Source organism: Falco cherrug, chromosome 13 (assembly GCF_023634085.1).
Source record: "Falco cherrug isolate bFalChe1 chromosome 13, bFalChe1.pri, whole genome shotgun sequence".
NCBI lineage: Eukaryota > Metazoa > Chordata > Aves > Falconiformes > Falconidae > Falco > Falco cherrug.
Genome location: NC_073709.1, coordinates 30,218,994 through 30,242,052, shown reverse-complemented (window position 1 = coordinate 30,242,052; position 23,059 = coordinate 30,218,994). Strand labels below are relative to the sequence as shown.

Below are 23,059 nucleotides of genomic sequence, written 5' to 3'. Positions count from 1 at the left end.
ACCTCAATTGTGTGAGCCTAATCAGTATACCAACTCCTGAATTACAAGGAGGTTGCTTTCTCCTGCATCTCATTTCCCCTCAGGTCACTGCTGGAAGCATGGTAACAGTTCTAGCTCAGCGATAACAGCAGCCTCTCAGGTGATTTACTCAGCTGGATTCTGCCCCATTCCATCACCTATATTGCTGTCTTGGTCCTTTACTTGAGGTTGGCTGGCATAAATGCTCTCTGTCACCTCTGCAGGCTCTTGTGACAGCAATGAATAAACAAGAAGGTGTGGAGGCTCTTACAAGCCCCCCCCCCCCCCCATGAACAGGTCACATTTTGGTCTCCGTTTAGTGAGGTCCTAATCCAAGACTGAGGCCACTTGTGCCTGCTTCAGAGCAAACAATGAGCTTCTGTGAGATCTTCTACAGGCCATTTTTGTTCACTTCATAGCACCTGGCCAATCTCCTAGCAGAAAAGCTAGTTCTTAACCTCATAATAATCAGTTGTCTTTAACAAAATACATTAAACAAAGGTGCACCTCCATCCCTTTTGGTGAAGCAGGGGTAATGAAAGCAAAGCAGGTTTCATCTCTTGCAGGGCTATGAGCATTTACCTTGGAAAGCATCTTCTATGTCCTCCATTCTGGGCTCAGGTTTGTTCCGAAGCAACGTATACATGGACATGACAATGCCTGGAGTGCAGAAGCCACACTGGGACCCATGACTTTTTGCTATTCTCTCCTGAGAAAAAGTAACAACAATTATCAGCTGATAGTATCAATGTGAGTTTATTGTGCTTGTTTCTGTAACATCCCTGTTAAAATACAATCTCGCTAGAGGAGCCGAGATTATCATCAAATGTTCTCTGATGAGATGGTCAATTAATCTGTGAAGCAGACTTCAAAGAAGGGAACACTTTGCATCTATGCTTTGAACTCCCACTGTAACTGAAAGCGACTAGAAGCCTCCAGTGAATCACAGAATGGGTTGGGTTGGAAGGGACCTTAAAGATCATCTAGTTCCAACCTGCCCACCACAGGCAGGGACACCTTCCACTAGACCAGGTTGCTCGAAGCCCCATCCAACCTGGCCTTGAACACCTCCACAGTTGGAGCATCCACAGTCTCTCTGGGCAACTTGTTCCAGTGTCTCACCACCCTTGTAGTAAAGAATTTCTTCCTAATAGCTAATCTAAATTTATGAACATTTTGTTGCAAACCACTACCCCTTGTCCTATAGCTACAGGCTCTACTAAATAGTCTGTCCCCATCTTTCTTATAAGTCCCCCTATAAGGTCTCCCCACAGCCTTCTCTTCTCCAGGCTGAGCAACCCCAACTCTCTCAGCCTGTCTTCATGGGAGAGGTGCTCCAGCTCTCCCATCATCTTTGTGGCCTCCTCTGGACTCACTCCAACAGGTCCAGGTCATTCTTATGCTTGGGACCCCAGAGCTGAATGCAGTACTCCAGGTAAGGTCTTATGAGACTGGAGTAGAATGAGATTAGGAGTTCTTCAGATTTACCATGCTAGAAAAGCTGGAGCTACCTGTATAGACCTGAGTCTGAATTTCAAAGCTTAGCCGTTAGAATCTGCAGGGAAGGGAAGTGAAAGACAACAAGCAAACAAAGGTCAAACTAGGTGCCATTCATTCATGCGTGTCTAACTTATTTTTCACTTTGTTGTTTACTGTCTTAGATAGTTATTGGCACAAGTCCTGCCCACTGTACCAACTGAGATAAATCATAGTTTCCCTTTAAAGGAGCAGTATCTCTGAAAACGCTGAGGCACGTCTGCTTCCATAAAAAGTGCATTATAACACCTTGCTAGATGAGCAAGGCTTCGCATTCCTGTCACTCCTCCCCACAAAAAATATTCTGGGACTCCAGAAACGTTGCTGAACCAAATGTTACTGCAGTGAAGGTTCCTAACTATGCAAGACAAGAAGTCAAGGCCATTCATGGAAGGCCATAGGAAAGCCAAAACCTAACTCAGATTTCTTGGCTCCAAGTCTTTATATAGGCTTTCACCACATCAGTCTTCCCAGTTCCCGGGATTTGTCCAGGTTTGGACCAAGTCCAGCCATGTAGCCCTAGAACGAAGGTTTGGACCAAGTCCAGCCATGTAGCCCTAGAACGAAATCATTGGCACCAGTTAAGTGCTAATTAGCACCATTAGGATAGCGCCAGTTAACTTGTTAGGGCAAAACAGAGCTCCAGCATTGACCCGGGAGTTTGATTCCATCATTTAATCATTCCTGCAAGTAAAGACTACTCATGTGGAAAGTCACACTCCCAAATTTCACATCATGATGGAAGTCCCAGCACCCTGGAACAGGATTAACATAAGAAAACATGAATAGAGGGTTTGAAAGTTCCGGTATTAATATCTTACCTGGGCTGGGTGCAGCCTGGATTTTGTGTTTCCTATACCTTCAACAGTAGTTACAGCTACGTGATGCAGAGCACAAACAGGGAAGAGGCAAGCATTGGCAGTATGGTGACTAAAATAATAAATTAAGGTCACTTCATTTGACATTGCTGCTCAACAAAGAAAAAAGGGAACCGGAGGATTAAAGAGTACTCAGAAACTGTAGCAGTGGACACAATAGGAGAACTTAAATAGATCCGATTCAGGTATTAGTTACAAAGCAAATCTTTTAGCACCTAGTCAGCCAAAGTTCTCATCAACTTCGCTTGAAATTTAAACTGAGTATGCACCGTAGGGTTTGACCTAGAAATAACAACTTTAAACATTCTCATTGCATGTTAAGCTACAGAACCCATGTAAGTAATTTATAGGGGTGGACTACAAATACCAAGATGTCACACAGCTGGCCTGGCCCACTCACAAAGTTACATAAAGGCACAGAGCTCTTGGCCTTTTACCTAGGAAACCATTTCTAGATGGTACACACGGGGAAGGAGTCCAGGCTGAAGGAAAACAGAATAATGTTGCCAAAATTCTTACAGGAACTAGCTATTTTATTTCATTTCTATCAAGGCAGAATAATGACCCTAAAGATACCTTATTCAAGGCCACATTCCTAAGCAGAACCACTAGAGTTAAATGATCCCAAGTCAAAGTAGCTCCAAACATTATTCCAAATAAATCCAAGATTTCAGTGCTTTCCATTCCCCCCAGTAAAAATAAACCAGGGCCTGTCCTGGCCTATCCCTGGTTATCCTCTCTTTCCATTCCCTTTTTTGTTTGATTCCATTGCTTCACTCTTCCATTAATTAAAGTAAGAACAGGAAGAAAGTTTGTTTCAGGTAATACGAGTAATTCTGAAGGTTATAATAGAAGTAGAGAAAATGTTAGTATCTGCTGGCATACAGAAACCAGATTATTATAGTAATACAACAGCAATAAAGATTTTATCACAGTAATAATTATTTGGGTCATCACAACAAAAAGTTTATTACATTACAAGAGAAAAAAAATAAAGGTTTTCTGAATTGGGAAAAGCAGATAGCCTGCATGCTAGAGTCAGTGCAGATATTTTAGGGCACAATAAAATAGTTCCCTATCAACACTGTGCAATGCTGTAGAAAAAAATATGTTCTCACATTAGCCTTCTGAGTTTATGCTCTGAAAGTGAAGAATTATGTTTTGGCAGAAACATACATTATATAACTTTTTTTTTTAAATTAGTACCATGTCTGGAATGTCAAGAACCTGGATGTGTCCTCATTTCATTTCTCTGTTGAAGAGTTCAAATTGCAAAGGATACAGGATTTTCTTCCGAAAGGGATCATACTTGGATATCATAACAGTGCAAGCACCACATCCACCTTCTCCACAGCCTAGTTTGGTTCCACATAGGCCCACTGAGAGACCAGGAATCAAGGAAAACACAAAAACTGTTGGCAGCAGCCTGCTCAAACAGGTGTCAATCAAGGCTTAACAAGGAGTTCTTGCTGGAAACCAAGCACTCTTGTTATGTTAATGATTTAACATTAGCAAAGCTTCAAGTGCTGGCATGTGAGCCTTGAGATCAACACCCAAAGCCCTAATATGGAGGCATTCTACATTCCAATAGATTCTTAGAATAAACAAAAAAATTCTGAACTTTAACAGTTCCCACTTTCCATTAGACTCAAAAAAGTAAATGAAATCAGGGAGACAAAGCACTCAGTAATGTTGAGCAGGAGCTCAACTTTATGAGTAACGATTCAACAATTCTGTCAGTAAGGAAATCTACCACAAGAATTCGACTTGTTGCAAAGATGACTCCTCCTTGTGTGTAAAATTCATGTTGCATATTATTTGTAATTTCGTTGGTAACAATGAAATTACAAATAATTTTTTACTGCAAAGATTCTGGAACAGGCTATTTTCATAGAATCGTAGCAATCATGGGATTACTTAGGTTGGAAAAAGACCTTTAAGATCATCAGGTCCAACCACAACAGGCAAGTCTACCGCTGAACCATGTCCCTAAGCACCATGTCTACTTTTCATACAATCACATCCCTGCTTCAGCAGAAATACAGCTTTCCTATGCCTTTCAACGTTTCTCTTGACAACAGTGCTAATCTGCCCCAATAAAACATATTTCTCAAAGTATTTGACCAGATATCTATGAAATAAGCTCACCAGCCATTAGAAGTCAGTAGAAGATCAGAAGCTTTTGAAGAGCTCCGACTACCTCTTCACAAAGCTGTTTGCACTAGATAATAATGAACTTAAACATAACAGGTCTAGCAGTAAAAGTGCACACAGGCACAAGTCATGCCATTTATTTTTCCTCTTGAACTTTACCCACCCAAGTTAGTCAGACAAAATAGGGCTGTTGATCTGCTGGAAACCCCAAAGAGGATTGTGTTTTACACCCCCATACTTCTTTCAGAACCCAGACAAACAGGACATGGCAGCATGGTGAAGGAAATATGCATGATTCTTTTTAAGAAATACACCAACACAGATGTGAACCATTTGGCAAATGTACACACCCAGCTGGTCAGACAAAAACTCAGAAAAGATGGGATGACACTGCCTACTGAACTAGACCTGGTATAGCCAGCCTGGTCATCACAGTAATAGCTACCCAGCTCCTGAGGCTAATCTGACTCATGAGGCGACCAGTTTCAAACAGGAGTGAAACGTGACCATTTGCATCCGCTCACGTAAACATGCCCATAGTATGTGGTGGGAACCCTTGCCTCTGAGTTTGCATCCCTAGGTCATCTGATAAACAGGCCACAGGATAACCAAGCTATTGGATATTAACTATCTGGTAATAACCAAGTTATTGGATGATACAGCAAGCAGCTCAAGCGGCTGTAATGTTTTGGCCAGAAATTTCTTTACAATTTGCGTAGAACAAACTAAACTTCCCTTCAATTTTATTGTCATCTCAATATTGCTTTCTTTCCATCATATTCTAATTCCTAGAATTTCGGAGAGTTTTCCCTTTAAAACACTAATGAATTCTTTAAACTGTATTTAAAGTATATTATTTAAAATTTGTTATTGCTTAAGCTTAGAATACCAGCTGTAATCTTTTCCGGGTTAAACTCTGCGCACAAGTTCTGCCTAGCACTCAAGTGACAGGCAGAACAGTAAACAATTATGAAATACTGCAGGCATTTAAACCCTTCTGCTATTTCTTCTGACATTGGATACATTTTCTTCGTAGATAGGTTAGAAGAGTTGTTTCTGGGTCCACATCTTTTTCCACCACCTGCAAGAAGGGAAAGGTACTGTTACACACAGAAGGCTTTACAACACAGGTATGTTGGAAGGAGAAAGTTTGGCCTTTTCTTCTTTTCCAAAGCAGGAAGCAGAACCAGTGATTAACTCCCCTCACTATGTTCAGCACAGGTATCCAGACACGACATTTCCCTGAATTTAGTGTGACAAAGAAAAGTATAAGCATTATATATGTCAGGTTTTCAGCCATGGCACACTGATGCAAATTTTAAAAAACCCTTCAACAAAAATGGCAAACAGAGTAAGTGGTGAGCAGATAAAGAACTGTTTTGTGCTTGACTTTTGAATTCCTGACATCTCCCCAAATAGCATCTCATCTTTATTGACCATGCATAACTGACCTCTGTCCCTTCTCCTTCTCACTATTACGAGACAGAGAAAATGACCAGATAAACAGAATGACAGAAACTGCATCAATAGTAGACTTCACAGAGAAAAAAAATGACAGTGGAAACCCTAACATGACCAATACAGGTGCTGCAGGACAGCCAGCAAGTACCAATTATCTTGAATTTTCTCTTTCTTCCCTGCTAATGTTAAATCAATCAGTGTGACATTAGTAGCCATCTTAAATGTGGGAATGTGGAATTCCAACCAAGGAGAAATTTTTTCTGCACTTTGAGTCTGCTCCATGCTATTAGTGAACAACACTATTAGTAGTTACCTATTAGACATAAAATTAGATTTTACCTCAACCTCTGCCCAATGGTCAGAAACCAAAGTTCTGCCCCTTGCCTCCAAATGGCTGCAGAGCTTGTCTTCCCCTTTTTCTGTTATTAATAGAGCATCAAGAAACTTTTCCATATTCACTGTGTGCCAGAATGTAATCATGTGTTCTTGGCTCTTGCATGTGCAAGTCCTAAGTACAATAGTTACGGGTTGTTTAAATTAATCACTCCCAGTTTGAAGGGCAAATTGAACAGAGGTCATTCGTGTAAGCCTTTCTTCTTACCGATAAGAAACCTCCATAACCTGTGTACTGCTTCAGTTTTATTCCTTTACATGTGACAGGGTTATTCTAAAGAGACATAGTTAATACATCCTATTTGAGTTCACATTTTTATCATACCTGATAAAGCCACTGCTACAAAACACAACTGGTCACTTTTTGCACATCTGATTCCTACACTGGGAATAATCTACAAGGAAACAAGATTTCATTCCTCTAGCTTGGGGATGTCTCCCTGTAAATCATATAGCACTCATATTGCTGCTATTCAGAGCAGACTGCTCCTGTTCCCTCACCTTCTGGATGCATAAAACCAAGTAAGAGCATACGTTGGCTCTTTCATGACCAGCTGTTTCAAACTAAGCATGTATATGCCTCTGCAGTAGTTTGGTAAACAGGCATGAGCACATAATTCCAAAAATGTCCCATGGACAAAAGGTCTTTCAGAGCCATTTCACAGTCAAAGACCCTTCACCAGCAACTCATACCCTCACTGTCAAACTCAGTTGCTTCCTCAGGGCTGTGCCAACAGCCATTGCAAACCCTTCCAAAGCAGCTTCCAAGATAGCCAGGCACAGAGAAAAAGCTTCAGAATATTAAAGACCATTGACATTATTCTATGCTTAGATCAGAGAAAACGTCTCAAGAAGTTTTCAAGGAAAGAATTCAAGAAGCACTCGCATTGTGTACTCAAATCAAGCCATTAAAAGTTTGGTCCAACGGCTCCTTTTCAGGAAGTTAAGAAACAAAACGCAGCCCTAAGCCTTCATTTAGCCACTCAGCTCCACAGACTTGTAATGAAGTACTTGAGCATGTGTTAAGTCCCAAAGTCAAACTTCTGTTCACCTTTATCAGAAAGTGGTTCCCACTATGCAGTAGAATACATCCTGAACAATCCACACACTCTTACCCTATTCAAACCAATAGCCCAGGATTCCTACTTCAGTCACTTCAAACTGCTCCACTGCAGCTGTATATCTGCAATATTGGCAGAGGCTTGGGATAGGAGGGAGATAAGGGGTAAGAGTTTGGAGAGCGTTCTGGATTAAACCAAATCTCACACATCAGAGAGCAAGGGGTCATTTCTTTGCCCTCAGATCCCTGACGGAGGGATGCTTGTTTATGAGTCTCTCTGTTCCTGTCTTTTGTTCGTTGTCATTGATGCTGGTTTTATCCTGCAACATGTCACTCCTCCAGTGGTTTGTTACAATCACCTGCTGTGATTTGTTCTTAAAATATTTTAAAACTCTGTGGGTGGGGATAACATCTTCTCTTGTCTGATGCCCAGAACAATATGATTCACAGCTGAATATCTTACCCATCAAAACAATTCTTTCTCACCTCCATCAGTGTCCTTGTACAGAAACCGAATTATCCATTGCCTTCAGTGGGAGTAGGATCGGCCTCCTTAGATATTGTGATTAAATAAATATTTCCTTTTTGCTCAGTTACTGGATTTCAGGTTTTTGGTTTTGTTTTTTTTAAACCAAACCTCATATTGCATCAGATTGATGGCTTCATTTTGACAGATTCAAAACTATGGCTTATACTGTATGTGGTAGCTTAAAAATTAATCAAATGCAGAAACTTTGTCGGAAATGTCAGGATGGCACGGACAGTCATGACTCCCAACAGATCTGCTCTGTACTGCACATCTATTCGTCCACTGATTCTAGGAATCTAAGCACTCAGATCATCTCAGCAGGGAGCCTGGTCTGGCTCTGTAGTTCTTCAGGCTTCAAGTACTACACGGAACAAATTCCTAAGCAGTACTCCACACTCCTAGAGCCCATTGGTGGTCCAGAGAGGTGTTGAGCTCACTTCCCCGTGATTTCATGTACAAATCTTGGCTCTCAGTATTTTCTTTGCCATCTTCTCTACCAGCTTTTCACTAACTCAGATAACTTTTTACTACATAAAGCATCATATTTAAATTGAAAAATCCTCTCTAACTTTCTGGGTATACTAATTTGAAAGAACAGTATCTGTGCAAGGTAAATAAAGGAACAAAAAGGAAAAGAAAACAGAAACTTTCCCAGTTTACCAAACAACACACTAACCTTTCCATCAGCCAGGGTCTATAAATGAGAAACAGATGTTTTTCTGAATGACAAGCTCCCATTCAATCACTAGTCCCTAGTTACTCAATTAGTTGCAAGAAGGGAAGGTGAAAGGTTTTAACCAGGCTGCCATGCAGCATTAGACTAGTTGACAGCAAAGGTCTCCTAAGACCTTAAAATCTGTGAGTATGTATTCCTAAAGTCATTAAGAGATTTCAAATTCATTTACTAGGGAAAAAGATAAGAACAGAGATGAAAAAAATTAATATTACCACACAATGTAAATCTGTTACTGGTCACGAGAACATTTTGTCTGCTTTAAACCAACAAACTGAGAACTTGTAATTCACTGTGTAGGACCCAGAGGGTCCCAAAGCTCAAAAAAATCCTTTATTTTGTCTGCTCCTATCTGCAATCAAAGATCCATAGGCTCTGAAAGAGGTCTAATGTGGCTTCCAGCACGGAACCCCTCTTAATATTCAGGATAGAAATTGAAATATTGACTCCACATGTTTGAACTAAAATTACTTGCTACATATGCATGAGACAGATTCGTCAGCTGAGGAAAACAAAATTGCCATTATTAGCTTTAAATTGTGTGTGGTGTTTTCCATTCTAGCCTAGGCAGGCTATCAAGATAACTTTGCCTTAGCAGTGTGCCAAACTTTATGCCCAGTGAAGTAAACAGGTGCTTAAAATAAACAATCCTGAATGTGAAGTATGCTCAGCTGTTCTGAGGAGACTTTTTCATGACAACATTGCAGTCTGAGCTAATGCAGGAGAAGGATTTGCTGCCGTGAAAGTCCCTATCTTATCAACCACCTCTTATCAAGCAGTTTTGTACTGTGACAGAATATCAGCAACCCATTAGCAATGTCAAGCTGTCACGAATTCACACAGCAGTAACCTTTCCCACTGGCCATGCTATCACATTCTTTGCAGGGAACTGACTGGAGTATTTAGTCAGGACTCCAGATGGATGGAGCCATACCCTAACTTGCTTTCCTGCTGTTTCAGCAGCCTTGCCCGGCCAACTCCCACCACCCCCTCCATCACATAACCTCTCGTGTGCAGAAATATCCCAACAAACTCCACATTTGTTGCCACAAATCAGATTGCCCCATGAGTCCAATTCTCTCTTAAACCTGCATTTGGGGAGCTGTGGTGGTGGTGTACCTCAAGCCACTTTGACAGCACACCCAAAAAGGGAATAGGAAAAAAAAGAAAAAAAAAAAAAAAAAGAGGCTCTGGGCAGAGCACAACCCAGGAAGCCCTCTCCTCTCTGATCAAGTGGAACCTGCTCCTTTGCTAGCACTGCCCCTTCCATGAGCCAGCAGGGAAGGATGCTGAGATAATCTGGACACGTGGAATGAGTTGGTACCGTTGGTAGTATTAATCGTTCCCTGGTGCATTTTTTTAGCCAACAACTGCAAGATCACACTGTGATAAATCCCTTTACACGTGCACAAGGTCAACTACAAGATGTGGCTCTTGTAAACAAGAACTGCAGTTCCATAAAGTTGCTGAAACACACCAAGGTCAATGCCATTCACAGCATGCTCATTAGCTCCAGGACATAGCAAGAACAGATATAAAAGGAACTAGTTGTCTTCTGCTGCTAGCCTTTAGGGTCTAGGCTGCTCTTTCTCCCCTTCTCTGCCTCACCCCACATGCATAGAAGAGGGTCCCATAGATCCAGTTCTGTGCAGCTCAGCATCTTCTCTTTTGCTTTAACTAATACACATTTTCATATGTTAGCCCAGAGTCTCCTCCAAGAAGAAGGGCTTTTCTACTGATTTACACAGAGCTCCTGCAATACCTGAGCACAAGCCAGTGCTGAAGCACCAGCTGTAAACATATATAGGAATTTGTTTATAAACTCTTCATACCTACCGTGAGTGGCATACTGGTTTTGAATCTTAGCTGGTCCAGCACCAGAACCACAATTCTCTTTCATTAGAGCATACCAGAAAAAGAAAAGAAGATAGCACACTTGGTCTGTATCAGGATCTGGATTGCCCAGCACACTTGTGGCAGCCTCCTACTGCAAGACTCAAAAAGCTCCTAGTTTTCCACCTAAAAATTGATGTTCACAGAGGAGGGATCTGGAGTCACCAAAATATTCACAGAGCAAGAAGACAAGTTAATGGTATACCATCTGTGCCCATCATAGCAGAAAATTCATCAAATTCACAGATCATCCTGTGCCACTGCTTCACTATCTCGATTGCCAGACTCAATTAGCTAGTCACGATTAACATGGAGGTTCAAGTTTCCACCTTTCTCTAGAAACAATGAATAGCTGATATGTCAATTAACATTGACATATGAACCATTACTAATCTGTGTGAACACAGCTTCAGTTCTTCAGTCCTTCTTTATAAAACCTCAGAATCGGGGCTGGCTTCCACATTAGTATTACATTTCAGAGCTCTTTAACTTAGAATCCATACTAGATAAACTTCATTCTTCACCTAACTATGAATACTTACATAAAGCAAAACTTTGATATTTTAGTACCTTGGAAAGTTCAAATTCCAATCCAGTTTAGGATCAAATTTATAACTATAATACCCTAATTGTAGCAACAATCTCATCCACGTTTACACTTGACTAAACTAGCATGAAAGATCAACAAAAGCAAAATTGGTAATAATCCTGTGCCAGTCTGTAGGGCAGGGCACAGAGCTTTCTAACCAACTAAGGATATTGTGCGATCCCTCAAGGAATTAAAAAATTCTGTAGCCCAAAATTAGTGCTGCATGTAATTTACCCCTAAGCAGGGCACAGGCAAGGTCCACAAACTCTGAGCCCCACAGTACGCAGTAGACATGCACCCCTCTCCCCTCCCCAAGCTTCCCAGCTGGAAGCTGCTTTGGCATAAGTTTCCCTGCCCAAGTATCTAGGCAAGGAGGGGGCGCGAGGGGCAAGATTAGCATTGAGCTGAGCTCAGAAACAGAACTTGGCACTAGTAGTTCATAAAAGAAGCAGCCTTGACTTGTTACAAGCTTTTGAAGAGTCAAGGCTGCAATGCTAGCCAGGGGAAGCCCAAAGTGAAAGAGGCGGCTCTGGGACAAACTGTTCAAAGGTGTCCAGCATGTGCAAGGACAACCCCACACTCCTGTGAGACACAGCCCCTTCTTAGGTAGTTATCAGCAGTTGGTGTAGGAAACAGTATCAGTTCATGGGCTTTGATTTTAAAGTTTTCTAGCTTCTTAAACAGAAACGGAACAAACATTGATTTTACTTAAATCCCTTTTAAAAATCAAATGTCAGAATTACTTACTGAACATATGAATTATATATAGATGCTTATATTTGAGTTAGGTTTTCCAGATCTGTTGTAATTACTAAAATTATTTCTATTGGAAATGCCTGTATTAAATCAGTGCACCTTTATTTAAAAAGTAGTTCTCAGAATTGCAGTAAATTCTGCAACAAAATTGCCAACAAATCTAAAATGTAAAAGGAACATAAAGTCAGTCAAAGAAGAGAAAAAAGCCACTTAGCAAACCAATAGTCTTCACAGTTTAATATTTAAAAGCCATGGCAATTGTGACAGTATCAGAAAACTTTAGAGGAAAAAGATGACTAGAAAAAATAAGTAATCAAGCCACATTCCAGGAGCAAGCCGTACAGAAAGCTGGAATCTTCCTTACCTTTTTACCATTCACAAAGAACACTAGTTCATCCCCCGTCTCGTTTGGAGCCATCCTGCACACCTTTCCAAAATTCACTCAAATAGGGTCACAGATCACCCTTCCAAGAGCAGCCCTATGCCCCACAGTGAAGTGAGCACCAGCGATACGACAAGTAATATGAGTCTGCCTAAAGAATGTTTGACTTTATTTCTACATCATTGCCCTGTGTAACCCCATATTATATAAGAGCCAACGAAGAGGCGTGCCAGCTGCGTTTGGTTGGTGCTTCTGCAGCAGTAATGACAGAAAAGGAGCTGGAAAGAGCAGAATGACCCGCCCCCTTTTATATAGCAATAGATCACAATTCAGCTGCATTCCCTTTAGAGTATACTGCCAGGCTTGGGGCACTCGGTGTGCCACTGCAACAGCTGCCAGGAATTCACAGTATTTTGCAATACAAGGCAAACTCCGGAGGAGGGGTGTGCGTGTGTGTCTCCCAACTATCCCTCACTGAATATTGACAAGAAAAAGCTCTGTTTATAGCCATTCACTGGGCATCCACCATGCCCAGATCCCTAACAAGAGCGCCTGCTTATCTAAAAACTCTTCAATACATGCACATCAGCCAGGAGACAGACTACAAGACTAATTCACTATTTTCCTTACAGTTTTAAAGCTACAGTACACTATCTGCAAGGACATAATTTAAACATGTATTTTTGTCCAGATAAAAGCAATTCTACAGAACTGACATTCTGATCCAGCACCTCAAAAGAGGTGCTGGGCTAAGACCACAATGTTTTCACTGGGTTCTTAAAGCATTTAGGCTTACCTTTTTCAGCTTAATCCTCACATCCTCAAACTTAGTTGCATGTTGCCAGCGAAACAAAAAGGAAAGCCAATTCTTTGAAGAATGTTTTGTCTTTCAGTTTCTTGGTGGTGGTTTCTTCTGGTTTCTCCATTACACAACCATACATTTTGCATAAAGTTTTCCTGGTTTTTCTTCTGAAATTTTCACAGAATTGTCCACAGATGCCAAATATGGCATGTGTTGGTTTCACAAACAAGAACTCTAAACCCCTAATTCCAGTTTTAAGTTCTTCCACAAAACAACAATTCTAAAGTTTCATGGAAATTTCCTAGCACTGTACTTAATCCTGTCTGCTCCATTCTGATTTTTGTGACTTTGCTTTCCTTCTTCAGCATACCAGGCTTGTTAGTTTCAATTAGGTGGGTTTCCTTTTGTTTTCTTAAAGTCCCTGGGAAAGCATTACATCAAAGTCTTCCTCCCAGGAACCTCTCTGAACAATTCACAAAACAACAAAACCTAATCAAATTATTATTTTCATAGAATCATTTAGGTTGGAAAAGACCCTTAAGATCACTGAGTCCCATCATAAGCCTAAGAAAAAGTCCTTCCTTCAGTATTTTGGAAATGTGTCAGAGTGAATACAATACACACATTATTTTTACCAGCTTTTCTCTTCTGACTCATGTATTCTATTGCCCAGTTTATCCTTTAGAAAAGCTATATTATAACAAGTGTCAAACATTGTCTCAGCACTTCCTTACAGGCATTCAGTTTGCTGAAAGCATAGTTCACAGCAAACTTGTGCTTAACACCAGCTGTTAATCTACATTTGCAGTAAAGTTGTGCATAGCTGAACTAGTGCTGACACCTATTGTCTGGCACCTCCCACTTTGTGGTGTAAGAGTATTGGAAAAATGACACTTTTCTCCAAGAAATCTTTGGCTGTGTTGCCTTGTATCTGTGCAAATTTACACAAGCACTACCCTCACGTAGCAAGCATCAATCTCAAAATTAGTGTACAAGCCTAGTACTCATAAGTAGTTTTGAAATATTTTAAATAATTATTACTCATAACCACAGGTAACGTGTTACAGCAATCTTAAAGCAACTAACCATTACAGCATTAACACCAAAATCAAACGTACTTAATTTCCTAATCTGTGTTTTCCATAACGCATAATGTTGTTCTTAGGTTTAAAGAACACCTGTAATCAAGTCATCTCTTTTTTAAGGAATCCCATGTGCAAATTTTTGCCTAGCCTTAGCTAAAATACCCCTTTCTGCTAAACCAGAAACAGCATCTTGTGATATGCCATCATAATGTTTATTTTTGACCCATCAATCTCCGATGTATGCAATATAAAAATAAACACATCCGTAATAGTGACCTCTATAGGCAGATTACACCGTAATATAAAACTTCAGACCCCGTCCTCAGCAGTGTCACTGATCATACAGTACCAAATCCATTCATTCTGTCCTCAACCTGATGGGATAGTCTATTACCATACCCATTTCACAGGCAGCAAACCAAGACACCTAGGAGAGGAGTTTTCCAAATCCTCTAAATAACTCTGGAGCATGAGAGTGCTTGTGCTATTGATGTCTCCTAGCCATTTTTGGAAACCCACCCAAAACAGAACAATGGATTGCCAGAAGTGACAGAAAGGAGTGAAAAAGGAAGGCCACCAACTCTCAGTAAACTTCTATAACATAAGAACATCTCTATTAGTGTAGAACTCAAGTGAGCTAAAACTAAAAAATTTTGCCAATCAGATGCAAATTGGTTATGAGACAAAGCATTCTGACTTACCAGTCAGTCAAAGTCTAAAAGGTTTCCCATTTTAGAAACCATCCCTTTGCCCATTCATAACTTAAGAGATAGGTATGGTTTAGAAGCTCAAAATTTTCTGCAGTCTCTCTCAGTAAAAAGCTCAGAAAGCAATAGATATTAGTCAAGAATAATATTTTTTTAAAAAAGCAGCTGGCTTTTCTCATTCTTACTGATTAATCCCACAGACCTGGCTGTTGCAATCATAATGATAATCTGTTCGGCAGATGACCATATGTGTAGCTCAATAAATACGGTAAAATTTACAGAAACCCCATTCCTACCTAAGGAGTTTACTGACAAAATTAGGTAAACACATGAAAGTACAACAAACCAGTGCCAGAGGTAGAAAAGGAAAAGGTTTAAAACAAAGGTAAGGTGGTGTGTTGCTTTGTTCTCCTGTTCCTTTTGTGGAAAATAGAAGGAAAGAACAAATAGAACAGACAGTTCTGAAAAGGATTCTGTGGAGGGATTTACGAGGAGCAATTCTGTAAAGCAAATAGTAAAGAAAAAGTCCCAAGTCATTGATGCAGTATCCCATGCATCAAGCTTCCAGGGTTTTCACATTAACTCTGCAGGCCTGCTGCCTCTCTCTAATAGTCAAACTACTTCTACAAATTTATGAAGTATCTACTGTTGCTAAAGCATGTGTACAGCACCTTCCAGTGGAAACAACTTGTTTGCTTTAGATCCGTGGCTGGCACAGATAGCCTTTCTGGAAACATGCACTAGCACTCTTTCCAGACATCTCAAGAGATCTCCACCTGCTGCAATCAGAGTCAGTTATAAGGGCACACCAGGCTACTTAGGGCTTTACACACCATATCTTACTTCTTAGAGATTCTTCTTCAGAGCATGAACTACTGGTGGTTGCGTTTTCTTGTGAGCGTTCTCTGTGTAAATAAAAAAAAAAAATAATCACATAGTATTGATTATAGACTGTGAATGTGAAGGCAGAGTATTGCCTGAGGATGCCTGATCTCCCTGACATCACCTATTGACCACTGTGGAAGACTGGCTCCTGAAATAAGTGGACTTTTTATCTGACTGGATAGGAACATTCATACTTTGCCAATAAAGTCTCCCAAAAGATCTCAAAGAAATGGAATCTTCAGGATCTTAATCCAGGCAGTAAACTTGCTACTTTGAAAAAATACGCAATACCTTACTTTCATACTCATATGGCAATTTCATAGATTTTTTTTCTTATTGCAAAGGCATTTCTCAGAGTAAAAACAAAAAAAACCCCCTAAGTTTCATGCACTTTCTTATGAGGTGTCTAAATTATTTGCTGGTTACAGATACAGGTTTAAAAAGGATCATGGTCACAAAGCAAATACAAATTGGATCTCCTCATGAGGTTTGTGAGTGGATACTACCTCATTATTCATGAATCACTAATCATTCAGTGTTCAGTTTATAATTGTATGAATATTGTCTAATTGTATGGATTAATTTCATGAATTATGATCTCTTCAGCTGCATTTGAAAATGGATGGAGTTTAATTATAGTTCTTTTCCTTGTCCTACCACCTGGCTTCCTCTGGCAGCAAGAAGAAATGAACTAAGTTAGTTAATTCTGCCTTCTGTTGAGAAGTACCGGTTGTCACTAGTTTTCAGAACTATTAGCGAAACAAGACTTTTGCATTAATTCTATTTGCAGTTTTTCTTTCATTACCTAGCTCCAGCAGACCAAATAAAGGTTGTTTCAGATATCTGACCCAAAAGGCAACTTCTTTCCAAGCAGACATGTTAATGCGTGTTCCTTGTCTTCAGCAGCAGCAGCTAACTTGACACCTATCAGGCATCTTTTACTTGCTTCCAGGGTATCATGAAAGAGAAACTGCAGACCCCTGCCCTGCTAATATAACTCAATAAAATCAGTAAGGTATTTTAAACTTTCTTCTTGGCCTTTCTTCCTTTTCATCTGCTGACATTCTAGGAGTACCTCTGTCCTAGGATGAAAGCAGCAGAGTCCTCTTGCAGAGACTGGCTGCTCTTTGTCACACGTGGAAGCACCATCTCCAGCATTTCAAGGAGGAAAGGGGAGGGGACAGCTGCAACAACCATGTAAAGCTCTTCATTCTTCTGAACAGCTACTAAAGCACCTCCTCTCTGGCATCAAATAATGCCCTGATATTCCAAGATCCCTGAGCAGGCAAGTAGGAGCTTCTGGATCAGCCTAAGTCAGTAAAAGCTTGTTCCCACCCCATACCCTACATGGCTAATTTTCCACTGCTTTTCTTCCTAGGAGACAGTCTCTACACAGAGGTCTGCCTCACTTATTTTCTTCTGTCCCGGTGAAGGGATGGGTGAATTTTGTTCAAGAGATCATTTAATCTAGTTTTCTCTTGTCTATACACCGGATGCAGTCCAGCACACAGCTCCTTTTTTGAAACAGTGGTACCAGCTATATGATGTAAATTTCTATTTAATATACTGTCCTAAACCTGTCTAGGCATCTGCACAACTCCTCTGGCTGCCCTGTGTATCTCACTGTTAATCACTTTCTCATTTTAGAATGCAGTATTTTGGTGGACAGTTTGTTCAAAATAAATCATCCACAGCTGCTTCTGTTAACAAAAGAAGGATTCCTGAATCAACCTAATATTTGACTGCTGTGTCTAGGAAGGATTTGCATACCAAAAGCTTGTGAGCATTCTCCAGCTACTTAAGTTTGTCTAAGAAAAAGACTGCCTCCCTGCACAGACCTGTACCTCTTAGTACCTTGTATTAGGATTTCCTTATAGGTCCCAACTGGCTTCTACCATTAAGACGACTGACACTTGGCAAAAGTACTTTTCTAGACTGAACAAGTATGGCAAGCCAGTCCCCCAGAGAATTTCAGGAGAGTTTTGTTACCAGTATAATGCAGGAGAGCAGATGCCATCATCATCATCACTGAAGCAGGATAGTTGTCTCAATTACAGCCATTGTGGTCAGCTTGTATCACCCAGACTGATTTACCTTCAAAACAAATTCATTTTAAATAATTTGCCACTACGTAAATATTAACAGACAAACATCAGGCAGGAAAGCAGAAGACCCACTGGAAAATCATGGGCAGTGCTGGCTCAAGATCAATTGCTACAAACTCAGCATGAATCATTTAAGGTGAAAAATAGAAAAGCCATAAACATTATAGCAGTAACATTGAAGAACACCCTTCCAAGAGCAGTGCATGAAAGAAGAGATGAACTGCTTTCAAAATGAACCTTGAACAGCCTACAAACTGGATAATATGTTGTGCATATATTACAGAAGTTACAAATATTACTCAAATTACTTCAAGTCCTGTGTTTCCCCTTCAATCTTACCTCACACCCGAAAGACAGATTTTCTTAAGTCATGTTCCTGATATCCTACAATCTTAACCTGGAATAAAAAAGCCTTCATACTCCCAAAATTATTTTATTAGACAGGGAAGAAAGATGACTGCACATGGAAAGCCTGGAATTATGTACATCTTAAACATGTCTACAAATCCCTGACTACTCAGAAGAGATATATTAATTACCTGGATTATTTTCATTTATAAGTACCTCAGTCAGACTTGCTGCTTTCAGTGACAGACTTTGTGCCCAGGTATGGGCATTTAAAGGCACTAAACAGAAAGCTTACATCTTCATCATTCTTGAAGCTTTCCAATTCATGAAGAATAAGTTACCTCCACTTTTCAAGTATTCACTAGAAAACCAGTTAAAATAGAAATTAATGTATTCCCTCTGTTATGCTTCTTCCTATATTTGCATGATGAACTTAGACCCAAAATATTTCTGATCATTTACCATGATTGCCCTTTATACCACCTGATGACAAATACCACTGTTTTCATCTCCCTTTTGAACTGGAGTGGCTTCCTTTTTTATTAAAACTGTTTTCCCCCACTTATTTTGTATCCTGTATTATTTTATATCTGCATAGAAAAGACAGAGCTGACAGTTTTCATGGTTGGCAGGAGATTACTTTGTAGAACTCAAGCCAGCAAAACAAGGCTGAGATATTTACCAACAAATGAATTACAGGGCTGTTGCAATAAAATATCCAGCATGACTAATGCAGACACCTAACTAGAGTACAGATATACCTGTACTTTCAGGAGAATGCTGCTGATGTATCTCGATGTAAACATGATTACCAACCTTGTTAATTTAAGACGATAAGATAGGCTTTAACCAAACAGCTTAGAAAACTACTTGAGAAAAATGATAAAAGAGAAGATAAGGTATAAAGATATGCATATATAGGAATTCTCAAAGCTGCTTTTCCCAGGACAAGGTAAGTGTGCCCTAATGGTTACACAAGGTTGGGACTGTAGAAATTGATAACCAACTCCTAGCTGTTTTCTGCTCTCTGTTATCTCTCTTACTAGCAATACAGGAATGTGCGATCGCACCTCTGTCTGGTTTCTGCTGAGTAAACCCATGGTTTCTTTGCAATGCTTTTTCAGTGATCCTTCCAGAAGATAAATCAGATGCATCTCAAGCATGCAGAGAGGCCAATATTAGACACTTTATTAAAGATGGCACAGAAAGCTTTTATTCCCTTGAACAAAGTAGAAGCTATTTTATATAAATAGAAACACAGTGGAGTTGAACCCAGAATTTCAAATCCATCTCCCTTGAAGACTTTGATGGTTCTAATCCTAAACTGGATTCCATACATAAATGCTCTGACATTTCTGTCCCAGGAGAGTTGCAGCAGTGGTTCTATAGTATTATTGGGTATATTACCACAATAGAATACTTCCAATAAGAGGGAGACATTTCAGTTTCTGTGCCACAAAGTTTGCAATCTAAACTACTAAACCAAAAGCCTCTGAAGGAAAAAAAAAAAAAAAAGGCTATGAGATCCCAGAGGAAAGACGTAGTTGTTATTTTTATGATACTGATTACTGCAGCAGATAATAGCTTTTAGAAGCCAGTAGAGTCTGTAACATGCAACCTCCTGCAGATTCCACACATGACAGAATATTAAGCACAAAAATACAAACAGTAGCCTGCACAGACAGGTGAAATAAGTAAGAACTGACAGGATTCTAGCATCAACACCAAGCCATAGATACTAAGTACTCAGATCTTTTTCCATCACCACAACATCACAGCTGTGCATGGCAGAAGCAATTTTTTAATCAGATCTTTATTTTATGAAACTTATCTGTTGAACTGGTCAGCTAATATTTGCCTGTATTCATAGATTTTACTTTTTAAATTTTTTCCCCCTAGTCCAGAAGTTTATTATTGTCAGTCACTTCTACTGTGACTGAACAAAGATCAAGAACAGGGCCCCACTCTGGCAGTCTCTTCGGCAGTTCAGAGCACGGACTATCTGCGTCACCACTTCCACTTCTTCCACTTTAGACAAAGCAGCTACAGACTAGGGGAAGAATCACAATCTAGCAAACACCCATAAGATCAAGGAGTGGCAGCCAATTAGATACATGATGATTGTTACTTTAGAAATAGCAAAAAGTGATGGTAGACAGGCTCTCACTAGACTGTTCTGGAAGCTACATTTTATTCTTCAAAGGCAAGGTCCATTTCTAATAGTTGCCTCTTCCTTTATGGGATGCAGACTTTCACCAGGCTGGCCTTCAAACACCTATTTTGATCCATTTATTGGAGTCACGCATTGAGTAGTCTGCACTATGTATGAGTTCTATGAGTAGAACTGTTATTTGGACAAAAAAAGTTTAGTTATATCTAACTTTCCTAGTATCATAAAATGTACAAAACTATCCCTTGAAAAGGAACATTCTTATAAAACCAGCCTTTTTACACATCACACTTCTCATTTCTACATGGATTTAAAAGAGCTAGTTTGAGTTTCTTATCTTACTGAAGAAATTATTGCAGTACAGAGAAGTTAGAGAACCTGACCAAACGGCAGGACAAATAGTGATGACATCAAGGGTGAAATTTTCAGGAGTACTGAGAGCTGAGCTCCTTTCTCACTGTACTCAGTGGGAGAGAAGTTAAATAAAACATCAAATGCTTTCTGAATTCCACCTAGTGGGGAAACCACCCACCGTTTTCACTGAGACTAGAATCTGAACCCAGAACCTATACTCTGTTGACAGAAACATAACATGTACATATCTTCACTGTGTTTACAGTTCCCAGCACTGACGTCCCAGAAAAAAGGATGCAAAGTCAAAAAAAGATCAATTAAAACAAAAGTAAACACATTGGACTGTTTTCCCACACTGAGAAAGCAACATAAGCTTGAAGAACAGCGCAAGTACTACCAATTTTCCTGGAACAGTTTTGTTTTCTCAATTAAGAAACAACTATGGAGTGAGTAGCTTATTCCATAATGCATAATCCAGTGAATTTCCAAGAGCAGGAGAGTTTAGAGAGTTCAGAGTATAATCTGTTATCACAAGTCCTAGATGTCCATTACATCTTATTTGGATAAAGATTTGTAGTGAGTGCAGCCACTCAACTCAAGTAATGTTGCAGTCTAAGATACAAACTGGTTTAGTTTGTAGTTATTCACATCTCTTCTTTGTATCTCAGGAAGATCCCTTTAGCACAAGAAATGGTTTTTACGTTAAAACCACTAAAAACCCCATATATAAATAAAATTGAGTACCCACCAGTTTTGGGGCACCATTGACGACATCTTTGATTTTATGAGGTATTTTTCTCACGCTTCAAGTTTCTCAGGTCTCCTAACCTGATGAGTGTTCAGGTCAGCATTTCTTGTAAGAAAAAAAAAAATTGACCCTGATCCCTTACTTGCACTGACGTCAGAGGAAGTTTGGACGCAGAAAGATGACACGATGTTCAGGATAAACTACAGAAAAAAAATAATTAAGAACTTTCATGGTCAGTGTCTGCTGATCTGTGACAGCCTGACTCAGCAGCGACTTTGCAAAAAGCAAGCCCCTATTGGGCGAGGAGGGGGAGCGGATCCCAGAGCTGGTCAGCTGGAGAGGTCAGCGGCAGGACTGCGGGAGAAGGTCAAGGGCCTGGCAGGCAGCACCCGGGCCCTGTGCCCGGTGAGGGCAGGCAGGGATGGCCAGGGGGGCACCACCAGGGTAATTCTCTTGCCTGCCCTGCTCACTCCACAGTGGGACCCCAACGGTGAGATACAGTTGACCATCCACTTATGGCAGCTCCTCCAGGCTAAGAGTTTGTGAAGGCCAGCTTAAATGCAGTGACCCCTCTCATCAGCAGACATTAAGAGAAGAAAAAGGACCTGCAAGAAAAAAAGTGATGGGGCATCCCCCCCGCTCCTCTAAGTGATGCTGGTGAGGGGTCCCTGGGCACGCTGCGCCCCGGCGGGCCGCCCGCCACCTGGCGGCTGCTCCGCCAGTCGCTAAAGGGAGCAACAGAGACACTTGTAAAGCATTTCAAAAAGAAATTATGAACACAGGAAAATTATTCGATGGAACAAATAGGATACATTCGTTTCTCTGGAAAAAAATTTCTAAATTCATCTATTAATTCAAAAGTCTTCTGGCCCTAACTGCACTGACAAGGCACAGTTGGATGGCTTCCTATCAGAATCAATTTCTTTTGCATTGCATGGGACACTTCAACAGCTGCCCTGACAAGCTATAAATAATTAACTTAATCCATATTGTGCAAGCAACAGAGCGAAAAGATTACAAAATCCATTTATGCAATTGAGATGTGTTACATCGGGACACCCAGAATACACCTCAGCAAGCTGATTGTCTTCTAGCTTTCACACATGAGATGGAAAACATTGGGAAAAACAGACATAGCATAAGCTAAATTTGATTTAAAATATGAAACTCCTAGGCTGGAAGAAAAGAAAAACATTTTTAAAAATACACATTCAGATTCTGTCATACAGCTTGACTAATGTTGAACTTCAAAAAACCTAACACAAACAGTTGTTTGTTTATTCCACTGTAAAAGCTGAAAGGGATCCGAAATCTGGCAATCAAGATAAACCAGGATAAATAATCCACATTACTTTTTTCCTTCCTCTTTTCAATTTATGTCCTGGCAAAACAATGAGAATTTTCCTGTATGCTTTTTATTTTTAAAAAAGTCTTCACAAATCATTCCAGCAAATTGTTCTTGATGTATTGATA

The 23,059-nt window shown here is 40.2% G+C and overlaps 1 protein-coding gene across 2 annotated transcripts in view; it reads right to left on the bottom strand.

Moving 5' to 3' along the window:
• The window catches only part of XDH (xanthine dehydrogenase), a 60,064-nt gene extending 38,306 nt beyond the window's left edge, over positions 1-21,758 (bottom strand). Inside the window, exons 1-6 of one of the 2 annotated variants that reach the window (XM_027797909.2) lie at positions 21,587-21,758; positions 17,851-17,955; positions 5,610-5,667; positions 3,715-3,811; positions 2,376-2,484; positions 601-727 (exon numbers count right to left, since the gene is read on the bottom strand). In XM_027797909.2, the coding sequence (XP_027653710.1) occupies positions 601-727; positions 2,376-2,484; positions 3,715-3,752 (274 nt within the window). In that variant the 5' untranslated portion in view covers positions 3,753-3,811; positions 5,610-5,667; positions 17,851-17,955; positions 21,587-21,758. Of the gene's footprint in view, positions 1-600; positions 728-2,375; positions 2,485-3,714; positions 3,812-5,609; positions 5,668-12,364; positions 12,611-17,850; positions 17,956-21,586 lie in introns of those variants that run through there. The other variant, XM_005434001.3, reaches the window with a different exon arrangement.
• Positions 21,759-23,059: the final 1,301 nt, after the last annotated feature.